The 27,903-nt window shown below is 43.3% G+C and overlaps 1 protein-coding gene across 1 annotated transcript in view; it reads left to right on the top strand.

Moving 5' to 3' along the window:
• Window positions 1–27,903, top strand: part of LOC121616719 (low-density lipoprotein receptor-related protein 1-like) — a 90,654-nt gene that overhangs the window by 19,350 nt on the left and 43,401 nt on the right. Inside the window, exons 3-10 of the mRNA XM_041951555.1 lie at window positions 9,265–9,402; window positions 12,441–12,560; window positions 13,181–13,309; window positions 13,423–13,686; window positions 21,424–21,586; window positions 23,583–23,805; window positions 25,742–25,931; window positions 26,038–26,181. Of these exons, the coding sequence (XP_041807489.1) occupies window positions 9,265–9,402; window positions 12,441–12,560; window positions 13,181–13,309; window positions 13,423–13,686; window positions 21,424–21,586; window positions 23,583–23,805; window positions 25,742–25,931; window positions 26,038–26,181 (1,371 nt within the window). The remainder of the gene's footprint in view (window positions 1–9,264; window positions 9,403–12,440; window positions 12,561–13,180; window positions 13,310–13,422; window positions 13,687–21,423; window positions 21,587–23,582; window positions 23,806–25,741; window positions 25,932–26,037; window positions 26,182–27,903) is intronic.

Here is a 27,903-nt window from a genome sequence, read left to right as displayed (position 1 = left end):
CACAGGAAGTGTGTAACACTGAAATGACGTCCCCTGCCCCTGGCCTGTAATAAGGGCTGTTTTACAGACAGTTCCCACCTAGGCTGCAATTAGCTTTTTAGGGGATGAAGCACTTTGGTAACAGCCACTTTCAGAGTGGAAAACATCATCTTTTATGATGTAATGTGCGTCTCACTGACTCCTACCAAAAGAAACGAAAGACTGCCTTGAAAAGAAATTAAATGCAGTGAGTTTTATCTTTGAGCTACACTCAGTGGTAATGAGACGTAAGGGGCTTTATTGTTTGGTGTACATTTGATCAGCGGTTACATTTACCAGACGGTTGACGCAAAGCCAGCGGCTGCACTGCTCACATGTGGCAGAGGAAGTGATCTGTTTGATCCTGCTACTGTCTCCTAAACGCAGCCCCCACCCAGTCCAGATAGCTATCAACACGTCAAGGAAAACAGCATTTGCTCAACATGAAAGAGTCTGTCGCCTCGCAGCACCTTGTTCCTACAAGAACCTGCTGCAGGTGTGAGGGCATGTGCACGCAATCTGCTCTCTGCCGTCTCCGCTCTTTAATGCGCGCACGTACACTCTTCACATTTCTCTCACAGCGGCGATACAGCAAACATGTTACCTGCGTGAAAAAGACTTGAAGATGCTTCACACCGTGTTCCCCAGCAGTCACTGCCGCACACACACACACACATAAAAACATTCATGTAAGCATTACATCATGCACCAACAGAGGAGGTTTGTCACCATGAGTGTGCACAACTCTGAATGTTAAATCCGCTCATACTGCATGAGGTAATGTGTTTGTAATGTGAAAATGCTGTATATTTTGGCAGTGAATGTTTTTTTTCACTAGATTGTCAACAGTGTATGATACTGCCATGTTAGGTGTTGCATTTCCCTTTGAATCAGAGAGAAGCAACAACAACTTCAGAGCACCCAGGACCTGCAGTAGTTGTAGTTGCAGCATGAACGGTTGCAGGGTTGTGGAGTGATTCATATTTAATGCACTGAAATTTGAAAAAAATGACTAGATTACTTGGACTCTTCACATTTTTTTACACTTGGATGCAGCACAACAAACTGTAAACACAATATACATTATCATCATCATCATATAAAGATGGTATGACTAACAAGCTGGGAACAATGCTACTGAAATGAGTTAGACTAAAACAAAATGGTAAAGTTGTGGGCTGTAAAACCAAAACAATGACCTGAAAGATGCTAAAATGTTCTATAATCTTTTTTTCCCCACTTTGTACTTCATCATGTTATTGATGTGACATAATTGGAAAAAAGAAATCCCCTTCATCCTAAGAGTCCAAAGCACCCATCAGTTTCATATTTCAAGTATTTCTAAACTCTGTAGTCACCCTCTCCATTCTTTCACTTCATCTGACAAGGATAGGATTAAATTACAATAAATCTATTCTTCATTTGAACACATATTTTCAGCAGTACCAACAGGCAGAATTTATGGAGGAACAGCAGAAATCTGTACATCAAGCAGAAATATGTGTAGACTCAGACTGTACATGCTCTATTTAAGGGTGTGGTGAGCCGGATGGGACCCGCAGGCCACCAGGCAACCATTTTTAGATGTGGGGCTGGGGCAGTAGAGAGGGCAAAGCTGGCCCCTTGGAGCAGGACAATAGAGCCTGGCCTGTGTTCAGCCAAGAAAAGCGTGTCAGGGATTTAAATTTTAAAAAGATCATTATGTAATCTCAGCAAGACTCTCTGCAGAAGGGGAGGGGGCGGGCCAGAGGCACCATTGGCCAGGGGGATGCAGGAGAATGACAGACATGAACAATAATAATATGATCATGTGGGTTATTGAAGCCCCCAGCCTGCGTCTTGAAAGTATAGACACACAGATGCTGAACACCTGGCTATGCCTGGTGGCTGGTCGTCCTCTCTGTACAGCAAACTACCTTGTGTCTGATTAGCCGCAGTAATAAATGACTACATCCTGTATCCGAGTGTGCATTATTGAACACTCAGCTTGTCTTCTGCGGTGGTTGTTTCACTTCGCTCTCGACGATGACGATGGCTCTCATCCACCTCGCCAGTCCCCTTGGGCCTTTCCTGTCATTTGCATAGCTGTTTTTCTATGCGATAATTAGAGCATTAGAAAACTAATTCAAAGGACAGACAACTACGTAACAAATGAAAATGACTGTCTGGAGACGGGCTCGGTGCTTAATTTGTGACAATTAAAGTTTGTCTCTCGCTTTTTGGGTATGAACTAGGGGCAAAAACAGCCCTTTTCTAAGTGCCTGTCAGATATTTAGTCATTCTAGAACAGCAGTATGGCCCCCTATCTGCCCTCTGCAAGAAAAAACTTGCACAATACTAATAGTTTTAAGCTAATCCTCTGTCCATTGTGAGGAAATAAGAGGCGAATGAATCAAATAATGGGTCTGTTCAATCTCGGAAATAGAGTCGCTATGTAAGAACCTTATTCAGCAGGCAATAGGTCTATTTTTCTTCTTTCATCTCCATGTGTTTGTGAAAGAAAAATGGAGAAAGATGGAAAAAGTGACTGCCTGCATGAGCACTTGCATGCAACCGTGTGTGAGAGAAGTGTGTTTTTAGAACATTTATTGTCTGTCCTCTTATGCTTAAGCCAGGTGAATGGCATTTCCTCTTTATGAATTTCACCATTGATTTCCTTTGTGTCCCTTCGTTTGCTTTTCCCCTTTCATAACCAATACCGATATAGGCTCAATCTATTTATTTGGTTGGGGTATCTGGTGGTGTTGTCCTGTATGAATCTTGCAATTTACTTTGCTGATAGAGCTGTTTGCTTTGCGGTTTCTCTGCCCCCGAGGAGCAGTGGGGCCGCTGTGTTTGTAGAACGCTCAGTTTGTTGTGCTTTCTTTAGCTGGATTTAGCCTTCCTGCTTTGCTTGTCGCCCTGCCAGCCACCCCAGAAGCCCCCCAGGAAGGAATGAAAATGTGCTGTTGATATCCTGGAAGGAGAGGGGTGAGCAGGGAGACTTGAGATCCAACCATCAAGTGCAGAGAGGGCACGCAGTCTGCCCCCAGGCTTAAAACCTGAGATGGTTAAAATAAACTGCTTTCAGGCTGCAAATTTGTATAAACACCTTGTTAAGGTGAGGTGTGATTGCCTAGACAATCAAGGAAATCAGGAGGCTAAAAATAAACACATTCAAGTGTTTGTGGGCACCCACAGGTGCGATTGGAGTGGCAGCTTAATGTGTTGTGTTTCACCTGTAGGGTGAAGTGTTTATAGGAGAGCTGTCAGACACAAACAGCGGCAAAGTGCAGGTATTGTTACCCTCACCACTCTGCGGCTAGCTGTTGCCCTTCTACCCCCCATGACCTTCTTGACAAGGCTGCTTTGCGTAGCGACATCATCATACAAACTCCTTAGCCACTGAGTCCTCTCCTCGGCCTAAATGAAGCTCTGGTGTTGTTGCGTCTTGCTTTCGGTGCCGCGTCCTAGTTTTCTTTGGAGTTTTGTTTCTTTGGCAGGGCAGGCGGTTCTCGAGGGGTGGGGGTGGGGGTCAAGGGGTGCCTCGGGGCTGCTTGGTCAGGATTTGGATGCTCCGTCCAAGAATATGTCACATGGGCCAAGAGCATGACAGCGACAGCCAGCTGGTTTGTGGGGACATGGTCATCAGTGGCCACAGAAACCCAGTATTAGTATGTCGTTAAGAGCCGCTGGCAGTAAAGTGGTGCAGCGCTACTTATTCATGAGGTGTATTTATGGATAAACATATTAAATTATTCATCTATATCTGGCTGGTTGATGTCTGTGAAAAGTAGCAGGGTTAGTTTTAATTATCTAATGCTTGTTAGTGGGATGTGCAGTAATAGTTTGGATATGTATGTGTATGTCTGACATTGTTTCGTAAGCGTCTGTAGGATTTGATATGAAGTCGAGGCAGTGGGTAGCCTCGTTGCTCTCCACAGTTGGCCTCATTTTCACCCAAATGAAGTCCCTTTTATGTTTTGCTCTTGCGCTGGCAGCAACTTGTTATTTGTTTGTGTGTTTGTTATTGGTTGAATGAGCTTTGTGTTGACCAGCATATGGAAGGGAAGCATGAACAAGTGAATGGAAAATCCCCACAGCCTAACAAGCTCTGGGCTCAGGGACAGCCTGATCCAGACCCAGTTCTTGACTCCTTCTCAGTCAGCTGGGCCTCTCTCTACTAGTGGAGAGGAAACACAGATCTGAGAGACAGTTTCCAAGATGAATCATCCTGCAAAAACGCTCCTTGTGAAAGTAAAAAACTGAGAAGTATGAAAAACTAAGGAGGATGTGTTGTAAAATATTAATCCCAAAACAACGCATAATTAGAAAGTGCCAGCCCCCCTTTCATCGCTGTGCCCCCCCGTGTTCCTCACCACTTCCCCAGCTCCCCCTCCAGGTGGCTGCGCCACAGTTCAGATCAGGCTTCGCACGTGACTCTGCTTACAACACTGCAGCTCAGCCTGCTTTGTAGGAGGCCACAGCCGATTTGTGTGATCCAAACAATGGCCTTAGTTCTCTTGTCCCCTCCCTCGCCACCCCCTCTGCCCTCACTCCCTCGGACTGGAAAAGTGCATGTGATATACCTCTACGTGTAGCGGCTTAAAGACACCACTCGTGCAAGGTGTCTGAAATCCAGCATGCAACAAGCTTGTTTTGATAGATGCTTTAAGAAGAAAGTCTTTGTTCGGCTCTCATGGTGCCTTGGTCGCCCGCGGAAAAGTTTCCGTCAGATGTTAAGATCTGTTCTAAAGAAGTATTTACCTCATACTTGCACTGCAGTTTTGATGAGCGTGGAAGTCTTTTTGGTCTGTTTGTACATCTTAAGTCAAATTTGTGAGTCAGACAGACCTACGGAAAAAGTGAAATCTGTCCTGGTATCTGCTGACGTCTCTATGACGTCTTTAACAGTGAAGTGAAGCCTTGGAACAATACTTGGTTCCTCGTAGGAAAAGAAAAGTCAAATCTTAAGCCTGAGTATTCACCCGCTGGCACTGTCACAAGGATAACCTGCATGGCTCCATGATGGAGACATCAGAATAATCTCCCTTTTCCTTGGGTGTCCTAATTGAGCTACAGGACAGAATAGTTGAAGCTGTACCAGCCAGCCTTTGTGGATCTTTCGTTGAGCTGTGTAGAGAAATAGAGCAAATAGAAACTTCTTAAAGAAAAAAAAAAGGTTTGGGCTTGCTAACCTGGCTCACTCACAGTTGAGGAATGTTGAATAAAAGACCCTGTTTAATTCAAATTAGCAATGCCTTTTCCACTGCGGCCCCGCCGACCGCTGCCAGCTCGCACAAGAATGAGGCCTTGTGGGGCTCTGTCCACTTCCTGTGGACGAGGTGTTCCACTTGGTCTTGTCTGTCTACTCTGTTCACTTTCTGTCTTTCTTACTGTGTTCGTTTTCCACACGTTGCCCTTACACTTACTGTAAATGGGTCAACAGATGTTGGAGGAAAAGTGATGGGAGGAGATAAAGACGGGGAGAGATTGAAGAGGAGGAGGAGGAGGAGGAGGAGGGACAGCCAGCAGTTTGACTTTTCGCATGGGCTGAGAAAGAGGAGCGGTGCAGAGGAGTGTTCGGTTTCAAACGAAGTTCAAAAAAAAAAGAGAAGAGGAAGAGGTTCATGGATCTTATTTGCATTTTTATCTACTTTTAATTCAAAAAGAGACAGCAAGTGGACAAATTATTAATAAACTACTATTAATGTAGTTCTAGTGCATTGTTCTATGAATCAGTGGAATTTATTTAAAGAATGAAGGAGCTGCTGAGATTTAGATGAGACTGTCAACAGGCCTACCGCTCTGTATTTGCTAAATATGAGGAGCTAGCTGGTGGTTAGCTTAGCTTAGCAGCATGAAGGCAGGAAGCAGTGGGAAACAGCTAGCCTGACTCTCTCCAGGGTTAAAAATATACACTTACCACCACCAAAGCTCGCTAACTAACATGTTGTTTCTTGTGTGTTCAATCCATTAGCCATTTAGACCAGCGGTCAAATGCTGGGACGCCCTCAAGTCTTGCTGCCATTGCCATGTTGCCAGGCAACTGGTCACCAATAACATAGTTACTGCACTGCAGCACTCTCCACGAAACCAGAAATTATTGTTCCTACTTCTCAGTTTGTATATGAAATAAACACACAGGAGAGGTACTTTTGAGGAACTGGTGAGCATGTTTTTGAACCAGGCTGTAGGTTTGGGCGATATGCTGAAATTTTCCACCTGACCAACCAGTGACTGCTGATATGTTTGCGCAGGTGTGCATGCTATGCTTATGCTGAGCTATGCTAAGCTAACCACCTGCTGGCCCTAGCTCGCTTTTCGTGCACAGACATGAGAATGGTATCAAACATGTCTTCTAACTTTCAGCAAGAAAGTGTGTCCCCAAATGTCAAACTGGTTCATAAACAACCCTCTGTCTGCCACATTTGAAACATGAATAGCCAATGCAAAAAACGTGCTTGGTATAAACAAATCCTGCAAACAAGCCTCCTCACTGCATGAGTGTATGGTTTCGTATGAGTATCATGACTACAGTATATCTGTCATGGTTTACAGCTTTTAGAAACACATAAATGTTATGTGTCATATTAACTACTTTATGTAGTTAGCATTATTGTTTTTTCCACAGTAATAGTGCCACAATTTAATGACTATTTTCGACAGGCATATTGGTCATCAGTCGTGTCGCAGCCCATAGACTTGGACAGTGGTGACAGCAGTTTGGAGGTACAGCACAGAGTTCTGGGCAACAGGTCGACTAGTTGGACTTAAAGACAGAAGTTGTGCTGAGTCATAGGTCTTTTTGTGGATGAAAGACAAGCCAGAGTCACAAGGCAGGAAACGTCATCCAAGAGAAAAAGTTCAGTAATAAGGTCATTGAGGAGAAAAGCCCTTGCTGCCTGTCCAGTGGTTTTCGGAGTACATTCAATCCTGTATGGAGTTAAAGCTACAAAATCTGCTCTAGCATCTTGGCCAAACTCATATTCACCCAAAATGAATATGTTTTCCTTCCCAGGGATCCCAAAGTCCTCTCTTAGCCCAGTACAATACCAGGCCTGCCTGCCACTACACTGGCGTGCTTATTGTCCGTGCTTTTCCTCTGGGATCAGGATGAATGTGTGTATGCTGTGATGTAGTGAAGGTAGTCATTTGGCTAGGCCCAGTTAGGATAATGGTGTGTTTGGAATTCCTGCTAGTTTTCTCTAGTGGCCATCTTTTGCTGCCACAATGGTTCTTTGAATGTCTGCCTTGTGGTTCTGCCTGCTAAGTTGGCAAGAGAAAAAGACGAATGTAAATCCATGCTGGACGAGAAGAGGAAGGCAGAAGTATTGGGAAACACAGTAAGGGAACAAAGCGGCAAGCGTCAGGAAGAGAGGGGAACAAACACCGCTGTTTTCTTGAACAAATCATGTTAGAATCTTTAGATTCGTCTAACACGTGGAAATTAACTTGTTCTTGCAGAGACAGTTTATGAAGAAATCCTAGTTCAACAACACATACAGACGTGTTACAAGAGGACCTCACACAACATGTAGGGTTTCCCAACTTGTTTCTCTATTTCCTGACATTACGACACACAGCTCTGATTAATTCCTGCATAGTGCACATGGAGCGTAATTCATCAAACGCTCTGCTGAGTCAGACAGATCTGACGTATGTTGTCTTATTATGTATTTACTTTCTAAGCGAAGGTCTGAACAATCTGACCACGTCGCTGTATTTCTATACACTCAATGCCTGGACCATGAAGAACATAAATGTGATTATAGAATACAGAAACCGGCTATAAAGTGCAGCTGTAAAGTGTGAAGTGATGGGTTTTCCGATGTTGGAAAGATGTTTGTTTGGCTGACAAGGATGAATTCAGACAGTTAAGGATAAGCAGGGAGGCACCTCTTGACAAGAAGCTGTTGAAGACATACCAGAGATTTTAGGACAGATGGGAGCAGCAAGCTGGCGCATATTTTCGTAGGTCTTTGCCTGCCTTTTGTGTATTTCTCTGATGTGGGGTCAGCTGGCAGGTAATGACTACACCCCTGAGCTTGAGCTTAGAGAAAGAGGATGAACAGTTTGTTCGATCAGGAATGGCTTTAACAGCTTGTCATGGATCGCCATTGATTCCCATTAAGGGTGCGCATGAGGGATCAGTGTTCACCTCGCCTGTTTTTCGTGCATTCATAGCCAGATTGTTTGCTGCGCACCCACCGCAGGTTCCCTCTGTCTTGTATCAGGGTGTATAACGGCTTGTGAAGAGATCCACCCCAGTGGTGCCATCCACAGATATGAACAAGCTGAGAGTTTGATATGCATTCACTGGGGGAGACAGTAGAGAAACACTTCAGCGTGACAAATATGTTGTCAGCCACACATAGTACCCGCTGTCTGTCAGGAAGTCTGTCATCCACTGGCAGAATGAAAGGGCAGCGTTTTATAAAGATTGATTTTACAGCATTTCTACTTTACTGAACAGTTTATAGTCAAGACATAGATGGATGAAAGAGACAAAAGAAGAAGGCATATGATAAAGATCCCAGGGTAAGATCAATCTTAGGAAATCATAGCTGCACAGTACTGTAGCGTATGTGCCTTTCACGACCCGAATACACCCGTTTGCAGCAGGCTGTGTGGAGAGGCACAGCTGGAGCGGTGTTCACAGATAAGGTGGTGCACTGCAATTCTGGTATCCATTTTGGCACGACATTGCACTTGTGTTTCTGCCTGCTGAGGACGCTTGTTATTGCAAAGCCAAGCAGAACGAACAATTGTAGTCGCACACGGGCCTCTCCGAAATCCAACCAAAGCGTGTTGAGTTTTGAGTCTTCTGCCTTGATATACAACTGTAATCCAGTGCACATTCAATATACATCAGCTGACAATCAATAATGCATCTAGGAAAGACTGTATTTGGGTTGGGTTGGTGGTTTGAGTTTAAACAGTAATGTCATCCACAGCTTTACAGGATGTCTAATGTAATTATCTGTAGTCTCAGTCCTGCCCAGGTCAAACAGCTTATGTTAAAATGATTAGATGATGAAATGGAAACAATAACTCAAAACCAGAAATAAGTCTAATTCTTGATGAGGGACTTCATTTATTTTGAAGATTGAATATTTGTCTTCTGTTTCTGAGGGTTTCATGAAGCTGAATTTGACAAGATTATAACGCAAAAAGGCTAAACACTCTTTGGAAAACAGCATAAATTAGGCTGGTATTAATGAATGCAGTTTCCCTCCTTACAATGTTTGTGTTTGTCTTCCTCAGGTCCACACAGCACCATATCTCGGTGCCCTCCCAATGAGTATCAGTGCGGGGGAACAGAACTCTGCATCCACATGAGTAAACTGTGCAACGGGGCTGCAGACTGCACTGACGGCTGGGACGAGGGCCCGCACTGCAGAGGTATCGCACACACATGCATTTTCTGGATATGCAATATGAATGTTCACCGGTTAATAATGCATGGGAGTCTGACTGGCTCTCTGTTGTTCTATTTGTCGTTTACTTATCATAGAGCTCTCACCCCTGAAATCTTCGCACCACGAAGCATCCGTTAAGTCACAGCGACAGATTGATTTACCACATCAATGTGAAAATATTGGGTTGTGCTATGTTAAAACAGGCTGTATGTGTTGTTTTTTTTTCCACCAAGTCGCAATTCTGTACGCAATATGGAGACACGACCAACTGTATATTTGACATCCATTAATTCATTCTGTTTGCGCATTAAATTTGGGAAGTTGTCATTTTGAAACCATAAACTAGGAAGCAATTTGTGATGAGGCTTAAGAATCCACTTTAAAAGAATGTGCTGATCAAGTCACCGCAGGGAGAGAAAATAGAAGTCGATTGTGCAAAGGGCCTCTATATCTTCACCGGATGGATGAATTATTACAGGAAGGGATGAAGGTCTAAAGGGAACTTAAACAGCGCCGAGGACTTCCTCTATTGGAAGTCTGTCAAAAGGTTAGCTGAGCAACACGACTGATGGTGGACAGTCACGTTTCAAGTCAAGTTGCAGTCTGTCTCAAATTGGCTTTAACCTTAATGCAGGATATATAAATGTTAAAGTACCCAGCAGGCATCAACTGCTGCATCACTTATATACAGAATGAAGTGGATGTCTTGAATAACCTCGACTGGTATTAATGGCAGATTTCTTCCTTTCTCACCTTTAACTGGCACAGAATGCAACAACTAAGAATCATACTGAACCAAAACAAAAGATTTAATTATCATTCTGTCTGCGGGGTCTGAGGTTTTGAGTGGCAGCTTGTGTGCCTGTCTTGTCGAAAAAAATTTTCATCTCCCAGCTCCACCTTCAGTTAAAAAATGAGTTGGGATGAAATATTTATTAAAGAAACATTGCAGAGAGGCATGGGAAAAGACATTAAATTTTCAAGCACTTTCGGCCTGGCTGGACTTTGAGGAGAGCGTGAAGCGCATCAGATTTCTGGGAACAACCCTGAGGTCCATGACTGTTCATCTCAGGGCTCAAACTTGGTTTTAGGGTTCGGGTTGGAATTAGGTTTGGGTTTTTGAATGTTTTTATGTGTGTGTCTGTAACATTTGTTGACATCTGTTGTTTTCCAATGCGCTAAGTGTCCCAGTCAGGGATCATCTTACTGATATGAGTGGTTCTCATTATGAACCAAAATGCAGCATCTGATGTGCTTTTATTTGCTTCAGAGTAAATATTTTGCGGTATGTGTCACGGTAGCTTGTTGACATTGTTGCCCATGTTGGTTTTCTAAACACGTTTCAGTTGTTCGGTGCTCGGACTTGTTTTGGAAAATTCCGGGCATGTCTGTAATTTGAACTGTGGTTGTCCCAGCAGGCCTCTGGAGTGCAGCAGGAAGACTTTTGAACTACCGTCAATAATATTCAGTGCATTGGACGGGGTTCTGCAGCAGGGCAGCGGTTATAGGGAGCAACTCAAACAGAGCAGATCACTGAAAAATCTTGGGGCTAAAAATGCATAAACTAGAGAGAAATGTGCTGATTTGTGTGGTTTAGTGTTTTTCTTGCTCAGCAGCTTCAACTTTTACTCTTTTATTGATTGGGGAAATTCATTTGGTCAGTAGTGCAGAAATACAACATGTACAGTACAGTGTAGCACCAGAACTGCAGGGTTTGTTTCTTTTATCTTGAAAATGTGGCGTGATTCTGCATCCTCTCTGCCGGAGGTGTTGTGTTAGTGTGAATGGTCTGCCAGTGTCTGTGGGCAAAGTGAATCACTTGTGACTGATAGATCTCAGCCTGGTTTGACATGACTGTGTCTGCTGGTCTGTGAATCACTGTGTCTTGATTTATACCTCACAGGATATGCGGCGCGCTGTTAAAAGCTCCTCTGAGATTCCATTATGCGTCGGTCAGCTGACTGGAAGGTGTGGTTGTAGCGTGCTGTGTTTGTGCCCTTCTGTATTTGATGTGTGTGTGTGTGTAGCCTTAGAGATTGTCGAGGTCAACAGGGAGGTATTGATCGTGAGTGTGGGGCAGAAGTATTTGTCGATTGTGTCTCTGGACTCCCGCCAGAGCTTGAAAGGACGTCACATTTTTTGATTTTAAAACATAATAATGAAAATTACATTTTGCTGTGATGACCCAATAGCAATAAGCAGTAACTACACTGATTGATATATGATATGAGAATCTCTTCATGCTCTGTGCACATTTGTGACCAAAACATTTAAACAGAGAAGCACAATTCATCTTCAGAAAAACAGAGTGATGGGGAAAACAAAACAAGGAGAGTAACAATAAAGTTATTGCCTAAAATCTCCCAAAGCTTGTTTTCGTCATTCTCTGCTGCTTTTATACTGAGCTGTTGTTCACTTATGATCCACTTGCTGGCTCGTTTTTAACTCTCTGCTGTCATCTGCGACGCGCTCTGGTTGAATAGATGGAGGGGGTTTTTTGTTTGTTTTCAGGGACAGATCGAGGCACTGTTTGTGAGAGGCTGAAACGTAGCCGCACTGCATTCAACAACACTTAGTGTAGATCATGTCTCTTGCCAGTTTTAATGCTGATGAGACTCTGATGCTGAGCTGATGGGTAACTGAGCTGACCACTTATTATTTATTTCTGCCTCATTGTCAGAGAGAGTTAATTTAGCCTCACACATCAAGTGTTTGTGCACTTCAGCATCCCATTGAGCAGGAAATATTCTACATAAAGAGTACAATGGCAGCTTCAGCTGCACCACCTGCTCCTGTGACCTACAGGCGTGCCTCTCTCAGTGCTCACTGCCAGGTAGCACCCAGCAGGATGAAGGAAACTGATCACAGTGTAATGTGTGGGTTTATATTGGTACGCTTAATGGATTGTTACATATTTATGCACACAACCATCTCCTATTAGAACCACTGATGCAGGCTTTTCAGCCCAATAGCAATATCAGATACCCTAAAAACTCAGTCCTGTCTTCTGTCTCCCTCCAGAGTTTATATCCAACTGCACGCTCAAGGGATGTCAGGAAAACTGTGCGGTGACTCCAGCAGGGCCTGCTTGTTACTGTAAGAGTGGTTATGAGATCAGCCCAGATGGAAAGACATGCAAAGGTGAGTCAAGCTAATCAATGGCCACCCTCTGGCTCTCTGTGCCAGAGAGTGGCAAGTGTTTAATCAATGAGTCTGCAAAAATAGACCATCTTTGTATTTTATTCCTGCATGAAGTGGCGAACAGCCAGCAAATGACAGGATGAGAACACCGCTGGATATCTGTAATATGGTGCACCGACAACAAACACGAGCTTACTTGGCTTATGTGCTTACCTGTCCGGTAAACTCCACGTCAGTGCCGAACTTCTTTTAGCTTCCAAAGCTGCACCAGTGTTTACTCAGGTTTTGGAGAAGTCAAGTGCAGAGCACACAGTGGGTAGTTCACAGGGCCCGGGAGCGTGGAGCATTTCCCACAAGATCCTGTTTTGAAACTTTTGATTGCCATTGTTGGGCAACACTTGTAAACCACAGTGATGTAATAGTTATTTTGGAACAAGTCACCTGAAAGGAATTACTAACTCAGTCTGGTAAAAATAAATTGAGCAGGACAGACAGAATTGCTAGTTTTTTTAAAGTCAATAGGATGGAATTTGTTTTTATTTTATATTTAGTTCGTAATAACTAGACCTGTCACTTTCTATACCTGAGCAGTAAGACCATCTGGATTTTCTGTGGTTCAGATTTTGATGAGTGCAGTGTGTACGGGACCTGCAGTCAGTCCTGTACCAATACTGAAGGCGCCTACACCTGCTCATGTGTGGAGGGTTATTTGTCCCAGCCGGACAACCGCTCGTGCAAGGCCAAGAACGGTAAGTGCCAGCAGACAGCAGCAGGACATCATGTTTGCCAGTTTGACTGATGCTGTGGGGAGGTTCTGTTCATGTCCCTGGTAACTGTCAGCTATTTCCATGTTGCACTCCAGTTCCCGTCGACCGTCTGCCTGTCCTGTTGATCGCCAACTCCCAGAACATCCAAGCCACCTCCCTGAGCCCCACCACAGCCTACAGCCCGCTGTCCACCAGCACCAAACAGACCACGGCCATGGACTTCCTCTACAGCGAGGAGACCGTCTGCTGGATCCACGTTGGAGACTCCCCCGCGTCCACGCACCTCAAATGTGCCAAGATCCCCAATCTGAAGAGCTTCACAGAGGAGAGAGTCATCAACATCTCCCTCAGCCTGCACCGTGAGTACACCGCCGCAGTGTGCAGTGTCAGCCTGGTACATTTACATGTCACAACCCAGGTCTCCACACATAATTCACAATATAACAGCGGAAGGTTTGAAACTACAACAAGGCAAAGTATGTGTATGTTTGTGTGTGTGTGTGTGTGTGTGTGTGTGTGTGTGTGTTGTGTTTTCTTTAGGGTATTTTTATTCCCGGAGGCAACATACAGAGCAAATTTTCTCTGCAAATTTCAAAAGCTCAGAAAGTCAGCAAAACGCTGAACACCACCACAAAGTAATGTGCTGAACATCTCATTTTTTCAAGCTGAATTATCTAGTTTTGGTTGAAGGCTTTTCTATTGTGGGCATTTCACACAGTGGAAAACACAGACCTGCTTCACTCTGTGTTTTGAACTTGCAATGCATCGTCTCGTTCTGATGTGATGTGCATTTGCCCGATCAGATCCGTGTGAGAAGCCTTTGCACCTTCTCTGTCGCTTCATCTGTATTTGTGTAGCATTTCACGCAGAAAGGTACATTCCATGCATCCATTATTCATGCGGGCCTGGCTAAAATGAGCATGAACATGATGCATACAGTGCAGTGTAAAGAATAAGTACAGAAAAAAGCTCAGCTCTGCGTGTGCACAGCCTGAGTCAGAGACAGCGCACTCAAAGCAGCTGTGTTTTTCCATGACTCAAGTTTCGTTTCAGAAAACACCCAAGGCTTTTTTCTTCTGTAAAAATGAAACTAAAAGACAGGCCGAGGAGATCTAAGGTGCGTGATTGAATGCAGGCGTGTGCTCCTGTGTGTAGACAACCTGCGGGTCAAAAGCCTCCACGCCCTCAACCCGCTTCTCTTCCCTCCCCTTATCGCTTCTTCCAAGTTCCTAGTCATGTTGGGCAGCCTGTCTTCACTGTGAATCGGAGAGAAAGCAGCCACAGAAACGAAACATTTATCCACTCAAAGCCATCAGGAATGCGTCATTGGACTAGCTCTTGGGAAGTTGGTCGACAGATGGTTTATAACTAACTGCTTCGTCATACTAATCTGCAAACATTAATTAAAGCACTTTGCCTTGAATTAAAGCAGCATTGCATTTCCCACTCAGTCATTATGTTCATATTCTCTGCTCTGCCCAATCCTTTAACTTCACTTCTGATCTGCACACCAGACTCTGGATATGATGAAGAAATGCTGTAGAAATGCTGAGTATGAAATGATATAGCTCAGATTAATCCCTCTCGTTTCTCTGTCTCCGTCTTATACTTACAGACAAACATTGTGACCGATCACATCCACTCAGTGCGCGGTGGCTTGTCTCTGTTCGCATCTCTTTTCCATGCGACCAGAGACTGCATTAACATGACAGAAACGGCTTTCTCAGTGCAGACCATCAGAGAAAATGAAAAGACCGAATGATGACGGTCTGGCAGCTCTGTCCTCCACATGCAAGCACAATGTGGTGTAGCTGTCATTTGGAAATGTGCTCATTTCAAACCAGATGATATGAGACAAGCCCTGAACAGTGAAAATTTTGCATGAGGCATTTTGGTGTCCCCCACAGTAATAAGATGAAGATCAAGCAAGATGCACCTTGCTATCTGTTTTGAGCCTTGCTATCGCCACATCTATTAACACATTATATAATGCCTGATTGATTTAAAATGCCACAATGATATAGAGGTTTACTTTTAGGAAAACATGTATTTGTGCGAACAATTATGATCAGAGTCATTAAAAGAACAAAGCTTATAACTGTGGCTTTCATCATGCAGCGTTCACCAGAACTTTGGCTCACACTGGACTCGACAATTTACCAGAAGAATTCGCAGGAAATTCCAGCAGCTTCAGCTGGGTTCTCCACGCCTCCCCCCCCCCCCCCCCAAACACACAAACACACACACACTGCAGCGCTGGTGGTGTGCAGGCGCATCCTCAGAGAAACGTGTGTGCACATAGACACACAGGAAAAATGGAGAACTGGTTGCATTGCGAAGCACGGACAGGATGTGCATGGCTATTGCGGAGGGTATTAAAGCCATGTTGCTGAAATAAGGAAGCCAGGAAGGGCACTTCCAGTGTCCAAGTGACAGTAATGCTTTTGTCATGTCAGCATGTGCATGAGTGAGATTGGAGAACGTCTTAGAGATGCAATTTGAAGGCATTTAAATGAGTTAATGAGACAATAAAGTCCTGGTTGTCTTCTAGTAGACTGTTTTGCAGAATCAAAGCAACCCTATCTCAGGCGTAAGCAGGTGCTGGATATGACACAAAACACGGGGAAAAGTATTAGCCATTTCTAGTTATGATGACTTTGACAAATGATGTCTGGAACATCTAAAGGGCTACACCCTTTGACCACCCAGACGACCCCGAGCAGAATGCTTAACGTCAGCGCAAAAAATATACAATTCAAAGGGGCAGGTTTTTCTCATCTGTTCCAGTCCGTAATCTGGCCTGACTGCCTCGACAGCAGAGTTGGTCTTTTGGACAGCCTGCTGGCGTGTGAGTGTGACAGAATAGGAGGAGCAGGTTTTCGCTTACAGTCAACATGGAAGGAGCCAGCAGCAACCAATGGCAGGGGTGAACATACAGGAAATGATGTGTGTGTGGTTGGAGTGACTCATGACCTCAGTATGCCACAGATGAGTTGTCCAGATGTGTCTCCACCCCCCTCGCACTCTCACTGTCTCTGCCTCACTTTCATTACATTCTCTTTGACTCTTTTTTTTTCTTCGTCCCGCTTTTTTCAACATACACTCTCATTCTATATTTGACAGTGTCTGTTTCTTGCCATTGCTAATTATACCGGTCGCTCAAAATCACTGTCAGACATACAAGAGTGGTGATTTAAGCCTAGTGTGACAATAAGAAATGCCATTTTTTTAACCTCTTGTTTTTTATTCAACAAAAAACACAGAATTCATGTATCTGAGTATATTTTCACTAAAAACAGTATAAAAAGAATGGAAATCACTGCTCACTAAATGAAGGCTTGCCGAATGTGCTAAAGCTGTGTTTAAATTTGAACGTCTGCACACTTCAGTCTGTGCAATATTCATTTTACTCACACATCAAGACTTATGCTAGCAGGTTTGTGAGCCTGTATTTGTGCACAGTAGATCTTTGAGCTAAATGCTAACGTCAGCATGCTAACATGCTCACAGTCACAATACTTACATGCTGATGTTTAGCAGGCATAATGTTTACCGTAAGCCATCCTAGTTTTCTGTGTTAGCATGCTAGCATTTGCTTATTAGCACTAAAGACAAAGATCAGATGAGACTGATGGGATTGTGTTTCGCTGGTTTGCACATATTAACATTCATGATACGGTTATGATGGTACAGATCATCCAAGTGATTACAGTTCATCCTGAGAGGGACATGAATGTCTGTACCAAATTTTGTTGTAGTCAGGACCAAAGTGGTGCACTGACAGACAGACAGACCGATAAGGCCGTCCTTAGAGCCATATTGCTATCATGGCTAAAAATCCAGATGAAAAGTAGATTATAACAATACCATTTGCAGTGCAAAGCTAATGCATTTTAAACATTTGCTGTTGTTTTTAAATTACTTTTAGGGATGCATCTAATTTGCATTTCCTATTCAGTTTTCTCATCATTTTCTATTACATGTTGTGATTGAGCTGTGCTGGCGGACATCACTTATTGTAAACTGTGGTTAGGACTGCCTTATTGCAGCAGCATACATAGTCCTGCTGAAAGTCAGTTAATTCTTTGTGTCGAACATATGTATGGGCTCTCCCAGGAGGAAGCTGAGATAGATTAATGCTCAGTAGTAGATGCTGATGCTCCATGCTATGCACCAGAGGGCTGATCTCAGAGCTGTCACTAAGCCTCCCCTCGCTGCTTGTACTGTAAGAGCCACAGTACCTGCTGCCCCTGCATGGTGAGCTACAGTGTGCTGCTTAGCACAGACACTGGCCTGAAATCTCCTTAAGAGGTCATGTGCTGCTAAACGGCAGGCCAGTCAGCACATTTTCAAATCTTCTCTCCATTCAACACTTTATTCAGCTTTAAACCTCTCCCTCTCTCTCTCTCTCTCTCTCTCTCTCTCTCTCTCTCTCCCTCCCTCCCTTTCGCTCTCTCTCTCTCTCTCTCTCTCTCCTTTTTTACTCACACACATTAACCCTGAACTATGAAATACATATTCCTCCTCACTTTCGTCCAGCAAATTGTCCGCCTCCTTTCCCGTCCAGCTTTGTATGGCTTCCGGATCTTAACAGAACCACATTTAGAGCCAAACGTGTTTTCTTCTTTTATTTTGTTGTGTTGTTTTTCGATTTGTTTCTTCTCTCCCTGTCTCTGTGTTTCTGGGGTGACGCCTTCGCCAGATGCCATAGGGAGTGTTTTGAAGTGTGGGAGGTTGGCGAGGGGAAGTGGGGGTTGGTGGTAAAGCTTCATTTAAAGTTTAAAAGTGACAGTTCGGAGGCATCAAACCCATATGAGCTCCATTAAAAGTAATGCTCCCGAGTTATAACAACACTATTGATCCCCTGTGTTAGCAGCGAAGTACAAGCAGTGGGTGCCTGTGAAGATTTATGCTCCTCACTTGTACTCTTACGTATAGTTGCTGGAGTAAAACAGCAGCGTAGCATTGCTCCATTAAGCAATATATTTTGGATACATTATGTAGACATCCACTTGGCTGTTGTTTTCCTTAGACCAACAGGGAGCAGAGAGATGAACAAGAAAACACGTAGAAAACAAGTTGTTTAGAGAGAGCAGGAAAAAAAATGAATAAGGCAGCCGGTTCTGTTTTTTCAATTATGCTGTGTTGTTTTTTATAGCATAGTTTCAGACAGACAGAGCTGCAGTTAATGAATCCAGACTGTTTTTCCACCTCTGGGGAACAGACAAAGGGGAGGGATAGGGGGATGATGCATGGAGGAGGAGAGAGAGAGAGAGAGAGAGAGAAGGAGAATGGGAGGAGATAGAAAAGTCTCTGGCTTTGCTGGAGCCATGTCTGTGCAGCAGAGGTGGAGGAAAATGGTGAGCAGAGGGTGGACATTTTTTTCAGGGCGTTCAGTAAACTTTTAGAATATTGCACAATCCCCTCTTCTCTCCCCCCTTTGTTTATCCGTTGCTTAATCAGTGAGTCAGTGTGTTGTGGGGCAGCTGGAAGCGTTTAAACAGAGAGCTCTGTGTTAAAAATTAAGAGCACCTTTGGGAATACGGCCCCTGATTCCCATAAACTTCAGAAATGCTGCTGCACAATGCCCAAGTTTCCTTAGTGGAAATCAGATCTCCTCTCCTTCTTCCTCTTTCTTCTCTTCGCTGTCTTATTTTTCTCATTTTTTCCCTCTTTTCCTCTCCACCCATCTGCATTTTTCTGTTTTCTACTTTTACTCAAACCCAAACTATTTGAAAGTGCTTTCCTCCCTTTGCTTGTCAGGCTCTTCAGAAAAATGTGTCAGTTTTTATAAACACAGAGGTCTCCTCTGGAGTTACAGTCAGATTTATTGGTCCAGAGCTGGTAAGCTTTCACTATGCACTCTTTTATTGCGCTCTTTTGCAGAGGAATCTGCTTTGTCATTTCCCCCACCCAAGCTTTTCTTTCCTGGTGAGAGAAATCGATCCTCTGGTCTGCCCCAAATTACCGCAGTGACCTGATCACCCTGGTAAACATACCAGCATACTTGACCTCCACACTTAGCACTGAGCACTGCATGACCAAGAACTCCTGCAGCACGACTTTAGCCCCATATCTGAGGTGTGTGTGTGTGTGTGTGTGTGTGTGTGTGTGTGTGTGCATGTGTGTGTGTGTGTGGATAGTTCAGTGGAGAGCAGAGCTTGTGGCAGCTGTGAAAATACAAATCTTGTGGTTTGTGAAGCCCTCCTCTCTACATTTTCTCTCATTCTCTCTCTTTAGCTCACTCATAGGCAGAAGTATAGTCTTTGTTGCCTGTATTAAGATAAAGGTTTTACAGTCAGTGTTGGAAGGAGAAAGCAAATGCAAAATAAGCAAAACCACAATATAAAAATACTTAAAAATGAAAATGATTGCAAGATTCCTTTTGGCATTTAGCCTTTATTTGATAGCAGACACAGAGAGAGAGATACAGACACAGAGAAAGGCAGGGGGAGGTGGGGAAACATGTGCAACACAGGTCTCCATCTAGAATTCTGCAGTGAACATTGTTGTTTTATGGGATTAACTAACCAGATACCCAGCTAATTTTAGAAGAAAACCTGTAAAAACCCACTGCACACTACCTGCCCAGCACCAAAAGGCAGACAGACAAAGTTTGCTACGAGCTATCTAGTGAACACAGTGAAACGTTTAGCAGCGAAAGCTGAATATTTGCCTCAGGATTTAGTGAAAAGCAAACATGTCCATGTCCACTGGATGCAAAAATTGAACAACTGTCTGCCAGAAATAACATCCAAATTTAAAGGGTAGTACAGTAGTATGTTAATGTTATATTCCCAGCTTGTTTCTGCCTTCCCGAAGTGGCCGAAAAAATCTCTGCTATTGCAAGTATATTGCACCAATAAAAAGAAATCCAAACTGTGGAGGCAGAATTACCAGTGACACTGTCATGTCATATATTATTGGATTACTCTAACTTATGCATTGTGTTCTCATTTTTGAAGGATATTTTTTTTTTTTAGCATTTCTGCTTTGTTATGATGCTGACAGCTGGAGTGTAGTTTGATATTTTGTATAGCAAAGCATGATGTTCTTTATAACTGTCAAAAGTTCAGTATTTTATCTTTCTATATTATATTTATATATTGGTGTACAAGACAAAGTTGTATAAAATGGAAAAGCTTAAGTAAAGTACAAGTCCATCAAAAGTAGAGCACTTGAGTTACTTTCCACCACTCATTACAGTCAATTGATCATTCTGGACCTTTAATATCACATCTCTTTCAGCTTTAACAATAGCTTTCTGTCTCTGTCTTTGGCTCAGACTCAGTGTGGCTGAGCTGGTGTTTGAGGAAAGGAAGGAAGAGGAGGGAATGAGGGAACCAGAGAGAGGGGTATATTAATGTCTCATGTTATTCTTTTTCAATATTTTTCTCCTGTCACATTCTCCCTATGTGGTCCTGCACCACTTTCAGAATAGTTTGGACAGCAGGGGTAGTCCAGCTTTTTTTTTCCTTTTTCTGGCCTAATTTCTGTTGAAATTCTTTGGATTGTAACTGCTCCATAAAGTGTGTGCGTGATGCCATGTGTAGGTGTATGATCTTCAACCACGGGTGGGGCACTGGTCTTCCCCATGAGCTGAGCCTCGGGAAAATAAACTGAGCAGAAACCACACGCCCATCGTCGCTTAGCTACAGCTACGGGAACATCACCCTCCTTGAGGCAACAAACAGCGTGTCTCATATTCTGTCTGTCCGAGCGACTTTGAATGACAGACGCATTACCTAGACACGTGCTAATTGGAGTTGGCTGTCATCGCGTTCGTCAGTCATGAGAACAGCCCCAAGTCCAGACCTGAAAATCTAGACTGTATGTGTGTGTGTGAGTGTTGTAGAGCAAGAGAGAGCTGTTAAAGTAGCTGCTACACAGTATTGCTGACTAATTTACCTCATCACATGACTATGACTCAAACCTCAAACCCATCTGCTGCAAGTATGTGCAACAACATCACACGCTCAAGTTCAATTTCAGTCAAAATGAACAAATACAAGTACTGAAAACACCTCTTGCCTCCTCTTGTACCTGCTGTGTCCCATCTCACCCCTTCCTCACCCCGCCGCCCTCTCTCTGTCCAGATGTGGAGCAGATGGCCATCGACTGGCTTACCGGAAACTTCTACTTTGTGGATGACGTGGATGACAGGATCTTCGTGTGTGACAAAGACGGGCAGACATGTGTCACCCTCCTGGACCAGGAGCTGTACAACCCTAAAGGCATCGCCCTGGACCCCACCATGGGGTCAGTTTGATCTCTTGCTTTCTGCCTCATGCATAAACACACACACAAGCATGCAAAGACAGCTACCATATGCCTGCTGGTTTTCTGAATGCACTTATGCCGAGATCCTGCTCTAAGTGCTTCATCCAAGCTCATAGTCCCACGAGAGCAACAGCAGTCAGACCTCTGTCGTCTGTCGTTGTTGCCCAACTTTAAAACTCAGAGAAGGAATGGGGGAAAAGTCTAAAGTGAGGTTTGGACATCGGAGTAATTGAGTACAGATGTTCTGTTTGCGCTGTGGTATGCTGACTGTATAGGTTTTGAGTGTAAAAGCATGTTTTTGTTACAGCTCTTTTGTTTATGACCAAACTTTCCAACCGAATTCCTGAAAGTGTGTGTATATCTGTACTGCATGTTGTATTTGTGCATGTGTGTGTATGGTAGCGCTTGTGTGTTTGGAAAAAATTGACAGCCTGAATTTGAGAGCGTGTGCGCAGATGTGCAAAAGCGGAGCTACATGGAGTTTCCTCGGCTGTAATTGGCTCTTCCAGTAATCAGGTCAAGTGGCTTCACTGTAGCTGTTTTTTACTGTTGTTGTTGTTGTAGTGGTCTGCTGTATCATTAGAGGAGGAGAAAAAGAATAACAGCAAAAATCATCCTTTGTTGTGCAGTTGAATAAGTGACCACAGATCTTTCTAAAAAATTGCACACTGACTGTGCGCAGTAGTCACCCCAAATAAGGTCAAATTGACAAAAAGCATCAATGTGTCTCTACTTACTTACTCCACTGTGACAGGATTTGTGAGGTTTAGTTGACACAGTGAATCTCATCTCATTCTGCGGAATGTGTTTTTCAGTTTAACACATTTTTCAAAAAAGATGTTGCTTGCTAACACGTACAAGGACTGTGATTATTTGAAGTTAGAAACAGGGAAGTAAGTAAGACTTTATTTTAGCTATGAAGTGCTTCACAGACACAGAAAAATAAAATTGAACAAATAAGGAAAAAAAAAGAAAAGATGATGCTAAGATTCTTAGGAGTAGATTTTATATTTGAGTGAACTGGACAGATAAACTGATCAACTGGTGAGGAAAAGTTATCAGGGTCAATGAAAAGAATTTCAGTTTTGTCAGGTTTTAGGTGGAGGAAATTGGTGTCAGCTAAGCAATTGTGAAAGGAGGACAGTTGAAGTCATTGGGTTTATCAGAGAAATAGACCTGTGTATCATCAGCATATCAGTGATATGACACGTGCTTAAAGAGGCTAAACATGCGACCCAGAGGAAGCATGCACAATGAAAAGAAGATCCAGCAGGGGAGCTGAGGAGGACACTTAATTGTTGAGACAATTGTAAAACTGTAACAGAAATGCCAACACAGTTATGCAACCTGTCGAGTAAAATAGCAGATTGATGGTGTCAAGGACAGCAATCAGATCTTGAAGAATGAGAAGAGTATTCACTTTTGACTGCATACATAAGAATACTCTCAGTAAAGCAGTCTCACTACCAAACGTCTGTCAATTTTATAACGCTCAACCAACTTCCGGAGTTCATCAATAAGCTTTCTTTCAAGGATCTTGGGTAAAAAGGTTAGCATGGAGATTGGTCTGTAAGTCCCAATTTTTGTTTTTGGCAGTGGTGAAAAACTGCGTCATGCTGTGCTTGGTTCCAATTCCTGTTAACAGTGAAAATGTGTTTCTTTAGAATACTGCTGGCGTATAAATCCAAGTCCCACCAGCAGTTCAAAACCTACAATTATTCAGCAAAAATTCAGCATTATTCTGTGAATGACTTTTACAATTAATCTTGCTTGCTGCCTGCCCTCAGAAATGATTCCTATCTCTCTCATTTTGCCTACTGAAAAGCTGAATAATTATTGTCTCCCTGAGAAGGAAATAAGGGCAATGAATCAATTAGAACAGAGCCAGATGGGCTGATAATTAAACTATTTTCCAATTCAGTTGATCTACCCATCCATCTATCCTGAATCCGGCCTGATCCTTTTATCCCCGCAGGAAGGTATTCTTCACAGACTACGGTCAGATCCCTAAGGTGGAGCGCTGCGACATGGATGGCCAGAACCGAACCAAGCTCGTGGACAGTAAGATTGTATTCCCCCACGGCATCACGCTGGACCTCGTCAGCAGGCTGGTGTACTGGGCCGATGCCTATCTGGACTACATTGAGGTGGTGGACTATGAAGGCAAGAACCGGCACACCATCATCCAAGGCCTGCTGGTGAGAACAGCTGCACTGGACGCACTGCACTCCCATTATCTCCCATTAGCAGGAAGATTATCTCTCTGAAATTTGCTGTCCTTGTGTAATGCTATACATAATGCTCTAAAAACTCCAGTGTGCTTTAGAGTACCCTCTATATCTATAATGCACCTTATGTTTCTCCTGTGTGCTCCTGTAATGTGTTCTTGCCCGGTGAGTTATGAACAGAGAGATTTGCCTTTTCATTTAAGCGGCTGATTAATAGTGTCTAGTACTGAGGTTGTTGTTGATGTTGCAGCCCTGATGAAGCACAGTGGCTCTTAAATGTGTTACCATGGCTTTTACTGTGATCTGTGGAGAAAGAAATGGCTTTCATTTACTCACTGACCCCAAGGGCACACGCACACACGCCAAAAAGCCATCTCTCGCTTTGTGTGTGCACTTGAGACAGGGCATTAGTGCATGCACATCCTTCAGGTAAAGGTTAAGAGGAAGTGTGTTATGTTTTTATTAAGGGTTGCCCTCTTAAAGCCGCATAGGAAACTGTTTTGAGTCTAAGTAGACCGATTTCAAAGTTCTAATCAAGATACACGGAACCTGCCTGCTAATTCAGACCCTTCAATTCATTAGATTTGGACAAATTCAGGTTTGATGTTGGCTGTGAGTAGTTTCAGCCAGTTGGAACCTGAACTTTGTGAAGTAAATTAGCACAACATATGTTTTTTTTTCTTCTCATTGCTAGCCTTGATCTGATGTGTGAATAAAGGCGACACAGGGCACAGTGAGGTTTCCTTACAGTCTAATACTAATAGGTTTCATTCACTGTGTCACCTCAGCAGAGCATTTCCCTTCAGCCAATGATAGTGAGCTTTTTTATCTGTGCCTCTCTGTGCCCCAGTTAGCTCCACACAGCCTGCTGTGATCGACCACAGTGACATCCCAGGTTTTGCACTATGCTGCTGCTGACATGGCCTCATGGGACACTGAGTCACTGGCCTATGTCTGCTCAGACGCGAAAGGTCTTGCATTGCTTTTCTTCCTGATTTTGTTAGATAGACCCTGGTTTTTCTGTGAACTCCGTCTATGGAGAGCAGTGGAAGCTTTCCTGGTTCCTCTCCGTCACAGCTGCGAGACACCTAATCACTTTTTAATACCAGTTTGTGCCATGGCCACGGAAAATACTAGTTTCTGAAAGTCAGGTGGCTGTTCAAATTGTGTATCAGCACACTCCAAAAAGACCTACAGTAAACATTGTAACCACTGTTCTACAACACAGCACATGGTGTATTAAAGGTACCTGTGGAAAAGAATACCTCTACTTCATGCTACATTACCAGTTAACAGTCACTTGTGAAATGAAACTAGCCATTGGAAAAATGACTAAAGAATATGTTTAAAACATGGAGGATGATTCAAACAGAGCCTATCTTGTTATTAGGTATAAGCACGATAATAGACTCCAGATATAGAAAATAATGGACTGGAATGGCAGGTGGCATTGTTGCATCTGCTATATTTGTTTATATGAGGACACATCATCATGTGTTATTGCTTGTGTGCATATAAACCGAGGAAAGGCTCACTTTGCATAAACACAAGATGCTGTTGAAAGGTGAGGCAAGAGTGTGCATCATTTACAGTTTGCACATCCAGTTTCCACCAGCTCAGACTTAAACACAAAACAGCTGTGTTTTTGGCTACACAGCCTTCATCAGTGCGTATAAAACTCTTTATAATCTCAGGAAATACTGCACTGGTCTAATATATGTAATTATTTTGGAAGCCTTAATCTATTTTATGGTCATGAAGGGAAGAATGTTCTTAGCCAGACTACATGTAAAGTTTGTATAAAACAAAGACATATTCACTCAAAGAAGGATTAAGTGCATCTTCTCTTTGACTCCCTCCCTCAACCCTTGCATCATCTGTCCATTTCCCACTTTCTGTCTCTAAGATCGAGCACCTGTACGGGCTGACTGTGTTTGAAAACTATCTGTATGCCACCAACTCAGACAACGCTAACATGCAGCCTAAAACCAGCGTGATCAAGGTCAACCGCTTCAACAGCACAGACCACCAAGTGGTGGCCAGGGTGGACAAGGGAGGAGCGCTGCACGTCTACCACCAGAGACGCCAGCCTCCAGGTAGACTACACACACACACACACACACACACACTCTGTCATGAATATATCTTGAATATTGTACTGACGCTTCTGGTTTTGTGACTTTTTGTCTTCTTGGTGTCCAGTGCGTAGCCATGCATGTGAGGAGGACCAGTTTGGGAAGGCTGGAGGCTGCTCAGACATTTGTCTGCTGGGGAACGGCCACAAAACCCGTACCTGCCGCTGTCGCTCTGGATTCAGTCTGGGCAGTGATGGCAAATCCTGCAAAAGTGCGTAAAACTACTAGGCTGCAAATCGAAACATCTTCTTTTAGAGAAACTTGTTGACCTGCTTGTCTAGTAATAGAGCGTTTGCAGGGGGCAGAGGGGTTGTTTAGGTGAATATGTTAGTCGAGTCATTGATCCTTTATCTGGCTGAGGTCTGAGCAAGTTAGAATCTTTGACCCTGACCGTGCTTGTGAAACATCAGTAGCCTCTTTGTGCTGTGTATTGATAAATCTATGATGCTGTCTGTGGTGCTGAAGTAGCAGACAGCTTTCTGATTACACCTTTTTCTCTCAGTCCTGCAGGTCTGTCAGTTTTGTCTTCAACCAAACTATTCTATTCAAACTATTCAAACTAAAAACCATAAATTACAATCCTATGCTATATTGTAGCCTACTATACAGTATAAAAAACAAAAGGTTCAAACTGATAGCTAACTAAAAAAAAACATTGATGCTTCAAAACCTAAAATTAATGGATAAATGGGACAAACCTTCCCACTGGATTAATGGTTAAAATAGTTAGCCAAAACCTGCAGTTCCTCAAATGGCCACTTGAGGCTGGCTCCAAAAATGGGTCAATCCTTATAGACTCCCATATTAAAATACCCAACTTTACAGCAGGAATAAACATGTTTATAGCCTGGTACAAAATACTGGTTTTGGTCTCTATGGCTGATTTTCCCCATTCACGACAACTGTATATATAACTCGCTTGTTTAAATTATATCACAGCTTGAAGTTCTGCATAATTATGGGCATGGTTGCTTTGAGTGACAGCTAGCCACTAGGTTTCCACAACCAGGCTTCATTTGGCTGCCTCAGCTCCACCCTCGCTCCACCTCTTTGCCCACTTTGGATTAGCCAGGAGTTTGGCGGAGTCAGGCACTGTCGCTGAGCTTCACAATGATTGTTCAGAAAACTGTGGGTGATGTAAAAGAGACTACAACTACTACTATGGCCTAAACAGTTTAAATAGTTAGCTAAAACTAGCCAAATGGATAAACTGGTAAAATAGTTAACGGTTAGTTAAACATTATAGATAAATGGTTGAAATAGCTAGCTAAAAGCAATGAATAAATGGTGAAATAGCTAAAAGTATTGGTTAAACTGTTGAAATAGTTACATTGATCTTAATAAATAAACTGTTGAAAGAGTTAATGCTAGCTAATAGTAATGAATAAGCGGTTGAAATATCCAGCGTTTGGACTCCATGTGGTCGTAGTGCAAGCCAGACTTGACCAAGCCGACCTGAACATTGACAGTTTAATTGTATGAAAACCTTATTGTAACAATATCTACTTTTGTATATTTTGAAGTATTTAATAAAATCCATTTTAAAATCATTCCAAATGTGCGCATTTGGAATGGTGTCAATGAGGGGGTCCTTGATCTGATCTGATAGGGCTGTGGGTACGTCTGACAGAAAGGATCAGGAACCACTGCACTTTAACATAGATTCAGCACATCCAGAACTGATGTGTGCGTGCTCCCAGCATAACTGTACATATTAACTTGGGTGCCGCAGTGATTCAGCTGACCTAAAGCCAAGGGCAGCCAAGGTTGGCTCAGGGATGCGGTTCTCCCCTGGGCTGCAGATTTGGAAAGAGCTATGAACAAAGTAGCTGAGCAATACCATAACTTAGTCTATCTAGCTCTCCACTGACCTCCTCCATAAAGCTGTCAGGCTGATTCAGCTTGTTCTGAGAAGTGTTTTAATATTCTATCC

Source organism: Chelmon rostratus, chromosome 2, assembly GCF_017976325.1.
Source record: "Chelmon rostratus isolate fCheRos1 chromosome 2, fCheRos1.pri, whole genome shotgun sequence".
NCBI classification, from domain to species: domain Eukaryota; kingdom Metazoa; phylum Chordata; class Actinopteri; order Chaetodontiformes; family Chaetodontidae; genus Chelmon; species Chelmon rostratus.
The sequence above is the reverse complement of the archived record's forward strand: the minus strand, read 5'-3'. Positions and strand labels throughout refer to the sequence as shown.